This window comes from Ascaphus truei, chromosome 1 (genome assembly GCF_040206685.1).
Source record: "Ascaphus truei isolate aAscTru1 chromosome 1, aAscTru1.hap1, whole genome shotgun sequence".
NCBI classification, from domain to species: domain Eukaryota; kingdom Metazoa; phylum Chordata; class Amphibia; order Anura; family Ascaphidae; genus Ascaphus; species Ascaphus truei.
Window position 1 is genome coordinate 369136319 of NC_134483.1, and position 5728 is coordinate 369142046.

The window sequence follows — 5728 nt, forward strand, 5'->3', positions numbered from 1 at the left end:
ACTGCCAGCAACTGCCTGTAACTGCCAAACTGTGTCAGCATTCTATCTGCATGTCCCTCAGGCTCCTGGGGCATGTAGTCCCTTGCAGAGCCTCTCCTAAGATGGCATGCGCAAAGACTCCACTGCGCATGCGCGAACCTAATATTGCCACTGCAACTTCTCGCCTCTCTGCACATGCGCACGGCTGCATTTGCGAACTACAAGATGGCGGCCCCCGCTTGTCGGGTACCCCACGGAAATCCGCCGCTCCCATACAATGCAGTCGTCCCCCTCCCCGGCACCGGAGGTAAGATAGGATACAGCTACATATGTTTTATTCTCTCTTTTACCACATTTTAAAGGGCTATGGTTGATACAGGCTTAAAAAAACAATCAAAACTTAGGAGGAAAAATTAAGTTATCTGAACTTGATTATAAAAAAGGTTCCAGAAAACATATTTGTATTAGTTGTACTTCAAATTAAAAATGTACTGTAGCTGGCTTTTACATAATGAATTTTAAATAATTGATCAGGACCACAATTACAAAGTAAATGCAGTTTGTACAGATTTTGCTTCTGCATTAGCTAAATGGTACTTGCCTTCAAGCTTCTAATTGTATAAGTGAGCATGCAAACATTTTTTAAGTTCTTTGTACGTGTGAAGAGTGTTGTTTTTTTTTTTAGGAGGAGGGGGTAAAAGGTTTTGAAGATTTAGTGTGTGGGTGATTGCCATGTTTGTTGGGATCATGCTTTAGCTGACTACAGTGCATACTTGAGTGCTGCCACTTTCCTGAAAATCCAATATATGCTGCTAATTGGTACTGGGTATTTTAGGGACAGTTCCATGTACCTCACAAGAAAACAGTCTGTGCTTTGTTGAAATGAAGATATATTCATTTTAAAGCAAACATTTTGGCTGGTTTTATTAGATTTTTTTTTTCTTTCCATGAGAGTCCTGAGCAGTCAAGTCAGCAACATGTAGCAAAATTAAACTAGCTGTTCCAAATCGAAAACTCAATCTTAAAAGCAAAATGGAATTAGTTAATATCAAAAGGATTATCCTTTTATATAAAATGATTTAAAATGGTGCATTGGGATTCTAGACACTAGGTTTCCTTGGATATATAGATCAAGCAAAATTAAACTGCTTTCTACTCATCACAAAATGTGAGATTTTGTCGATCAGGTTTTTCATCAGCACATAGCCTGCCCATCACTAGTAGAGATCCAGTCTGCAGAAGAGGGATACTTTGCTGTGTGTGTTTTGTTACAAAGAAGTCAGTTGTCTCTCATTTAAGAGGAATGAGTGTATTGTGTGTCTGTCTGTGTTTGGTGTGTTCGAGTCTGTGTGTGTTTAGAGCAGGGGCTATGTACAGATTGCGTGGTTTTTTTACATTTATTTTGAATAAGTGTTGTGTTTTTGAGTAATGTGTGTATGTTTGAAGGGGAATAAGATTTGTTGTTAGTTTTTGAAGGTGTGTGCGTGTATAGGGACACTTTGTGGCTTATTCTATATCATCTGAAGCAGACTATCTGCCCGTTGTGTTTGTGAAGTGGCTTGTATAATTTTGTATACAAATTTGAGTTTCAGTAGTATTATCCAGATTGTGTCCGTTGCGATCCTTAACATTATGTGAGCCAGTATGCTCTTCAATAATACGTTATAAACTATTTCAAATATCAACCAAAGGAAATTTACTTGACATATTGTGCATATTGTATAACATACTGCAATAAATATTCTTCAGCTTTTTACAGAACTTGTGTGAAAGATGAAACGAGTTGGGTAGACCATAAGTCTATTTCCTCTCCAAGTTAATATTGATCTTTGTTTTTCATTGTTGCAGCTATGATTGATTTTATTTTGATTTATATCCTTTATTCCATGCTTATAGATTAAAGCAATTGATAATGGGCGACCTCAAAAATCATCAAGCACTCGGTTGCATATAGAATGGATTGCAAAACCAACACCACTAATGGAACCAATTTACTTTGAAGAATCGTTTTTCACCTTTGCTGTGATGGAAAGTGATCCTGTTGCTCATATGATTGGTGTGATAACTACAGAACCCGTGGGTTCACCACTGTGGTTTGACATAACTGGTAAGTGTGTACACTTATTTTAAGCTAGTAGAGGCAGCGCTCAATTTGGCAGTCTGAACAATAGTAATAATTACTGAATTTAGAAAAAGCTTTTAACTATGGGGATTATAAGCAGTGGTGACATATTGTATTGCTTTATTACACTGTTCAGCTATTTGAAGGGTCAAATGCTGTTACTCCTTTTCCTTCCTACCTAACATCATATTTTTCTGTCGAATCCTACAGTAGTTTTGACTCAGAAATATTGTATATATACTGTATATATTTACCGTATATGTATCTTACATATTGTTCTAACAATTCTGCACAAATGTTAAAAATGATATGACCACTGCAGCAATATTGTTTGGTGATCTTTGCTTAAAATGGAAAACTTTGTAATATCTATTTTGATCTGTGCAACTAAAATTAACCCTTCATCCAGCCAAAGGATTAAGGACGAAAGATGTAGTCAACATTATTGCAACCGCTGGCACTCTGCGGTGTGATATACAATGCGCACCAGCAAGAGAAGAGGCCATTATTTTTGTCGGCCACGTGCATATGGGGGGGAGGACGGGGGGCGGCAATGTTACTGTGCTGTCACCTACGGGAAAACACACCAGCGGGTGCTATAGCGCTGGCTACATCTGTATGTTGCACTTGTGAATGATTACCTTTATTGCAAATCCAACAGTTGTTGCATATTGGTGCTAGGTTTTTAACATTTTTACTGCTCTGTGTAGGAATGAGTTTTTCTAAAAGGCTGTTTGATTAAAGCGATACTCATTCCAATATGGAATTCATACGCATTTTGCTGCTCTCTGTGCAGTTACAATTGACATGACTTATTGCTTGCTGTTAGAAACCTTGTAAGTAGTGTTGCTATTATGTTTAGTAATGAATCACGCAATCTTCACGTAATTAAATAACACAGCTGTGTTTTTCCATTGATCATTTTTAGCTTTTTATAGATTAAAGTACCAAGGTTTTGTCTGAACTACAAAAATACATAACCATATGTTTTTATCTGATAAAAATTACTGTGAATGTCCATTATCCACTTTAATGATCGCGAAAAAGCTTAATCGTTATATTTAATTTTCATTCACTACAGGAATCTGACTGCATTTCTCTCCTTAAATTTACTCTGTTGGTTCCCGGACCGATCTTTTAGAGGGGTCAAATGACTTGGGAGTTGGGTTATCTTGTGGTGACATGTACACTTAGTATCTATGACAAACTAACGCTATAACAACAACAACAACCTATAATGTACATTCAGACTACAAGCCTTCCATGTTCCCAGCTGTTCATTAGGTTTTAATACATTTTCATTAAGTGATCATCTAAAAGAGCGTGAAGAACAAAAATGTTTGTCAGTGACAAGGTAATGCTGCAGAAGGCAACATTGTCCCTGAATGGAAGCCGCGTCTGAGAGTATGTGTGTAGCATTATCATGCTTATTCAAAATAATGCCTCTCAAACCCACTCCACTTTCAATTCAGATATCAGAACGTTGCAGTAGCAGATTTGAGATTTACATCTATAGAGAGAGATCTATAAAGAGAGAGAGAGAGATATCTCTCCCTCTCTGTCTGTAGATCTTTCCCTCTTTATACAGCTCTCCCTCTCGATAGATGGATCTATCTATCTATACCTATCGCTCTCTATAGATAGCGTTCTCTCTAGATAGCTCTCTCAAATCAAATAAGCTTTATTGGCATGACGAAAGAACATTTCAGTATTGCCAAAGCGTGAATAATAGGGGGTGGGGTATAATGATTGCACAGTACATGGGTAACAGTTACACAAAGGGATGTGGGGGTTAGTTTAGTGGGCGTCTCTCAGCCTATGGTAGGTGCTGATATAGTGTGCAGCCAGTTCTGCTGTGTTTTCATCTTCTCCCAGGAGGATCGCTATTTTTTGGTTCTCTTCTATATTATTAAAGTTCTGGATAAGAGCTGTGAGTTTCTCCAGGTGGGCTCTCCTCACTTCATAGTATTGTGTGCAACACAGCAGGAAGTGTGTTTCATCTTATACCTCTCCTAGCTCACATCGCTGGCACAGTCTCATCTCACAAGGCTTCTAGTTCTGTCTGTCTCCCTGTTTCTTTTTCCAGGCTGTGGGCACTCATTCTGTACTGGCCCAAGGTCTGTCTCTGCTTTGGGTCTTTTACTTGAGTAGGTAGGGTGCCAGAGTGTATTCTCTCTGTAGGCTGTGGTAGGTCTCCAGCTTCTTTGAGCGCTGGATATCATTTTCCCACATACTGATTCTTCATTTCGCTGGAGATTGAGTTGATTTTTTTCCCCCGGCAGGTTGTTGATCTGTGTGGGGTTTTGTTCTTGGGGTGAAAGGACAAGTTGTTTGATGGCACAGGGTCTAGTGAGGAGGTCCTGTTTTTTCATTGCTCTGTAGCTGTAAGACTGTGGATGGCTGCTGTTTTCTTTTTGTCTGTATTTTGTGTATCATTGTGTGTAAGTGAATTTGTGCAAATAAACTTACATTTATTTAATTTCCTTGAATGATTCTGGTAAAAAGGTGTAAATTGCCAGGTCTCCCGTGACAGGCTTATTCCACTACAGGCGGGACCATGAGCCCGGAGAGCGAGCCCCTCGAGAGTGTCTCGGAGGGGGACCTCAGCCCTCCTGTGGTTGCAACTGGAACTGTTTTTACCACGGTAATTGAACAGGTATCCCAACTCTGCCACCAGTAAATATAACCTGTCACGGGAGACCAGGCAATTTACACGTTTATACCAGGATCATTCATTGAGCAAAACAAGGTAATGAAATAAATTGACGTTTATTCGCACAAATTCGCTTACACACAATGATACACAAAATACAAAGAAGAAGACACACTTACTTTGGAACTGGGGTAAAAAAACTAGACTTTCCTAGGTGCAGGGAACTCTAAATAAGAGTTTTACCCTGACCGGGACCTAGCCCGGAATCTCCAGCTACCGAAATCAGCGTGACGTTCCACACGCAATGGTCTGTTCTCTTCGGAGAACTTGGTCCGTCCTGATCGTGAGTTCCTCCAAATCCTCTGGAACTCAAATCAGCATGAAATCCCAGCCGAGTACGCTACGTTAGATTTTGAGAACTTGGCCGCAGAAAGCTGGAATCAGTCTCTGGCAGACGGGCTTTTCAAAGTTGCTCTTGCGCAAATAGTAGAGCAACCGGCTTCGATTTCAAGTCAGAAAAGCCTGCCTGCTCTCTCTCTCTACAGACTGCGCCCGCTCTCTACAGGCTGCGCCCGCGCGCTCTCTCTCTCTCTACAGATAGCGCCGCTCTCTCTACAGATCTCTATAACTCCTATGCGTTTCTACCTGTGGGGTCATTTTGCTGGACACCCTCACTTTCTCCCTTTGGACTTATTTTTTCTATGCTCATGGACTTGTGCATATATCAATTGTTATATGAACTTACCTGATTCATGTTTGCACACATTTGGATTTTATGGGACAGACTAGGTGCTATGCACATGAGACATCTACAGGCCCGCCACACATATCATGGGGCCCGGGACAAATGAAAGGAGCAGGACCCCCCGAACCCATAGCGCACCTACCACGAAAAAATATCTTTTAGCGCGCAACTTTTACTTAACTGTTTTCTTATTGTGATACAGAAAAAAACATTACAATGCAACCTGTTT

General features: G+C 40.1%; 1 protein-coding gene across 15 annotated transcripts in view; it reads left to right on the forward strand.

Annotated features, from left to right (window-relative positions):
* The window catches only part of FAT1 (FAT atypical cadherin 1), a 175878-nt gene that overhangs the window by 103527 nt on the left and 66623 nt on the right, over positions 1-5728 (forward strand). For all 15 annotated transcript variants that reach the window (XR_012803011.1, XR_012802997.1, XM_075610107.1 and 12 more), the window contains exon 6: positions 1876-2086. Coding sequence is in view for 13 of the 15 variants with exons in the window: in XM_075610107.1 (XP_075466222.1) it covers positions 1876-2086 (211 nt within the window). In the remaining 2 variants the exon portion in view is untranslated. The remainder of the gene's footprint in view (positions 1-1875; positions 2087-5728) is intronic.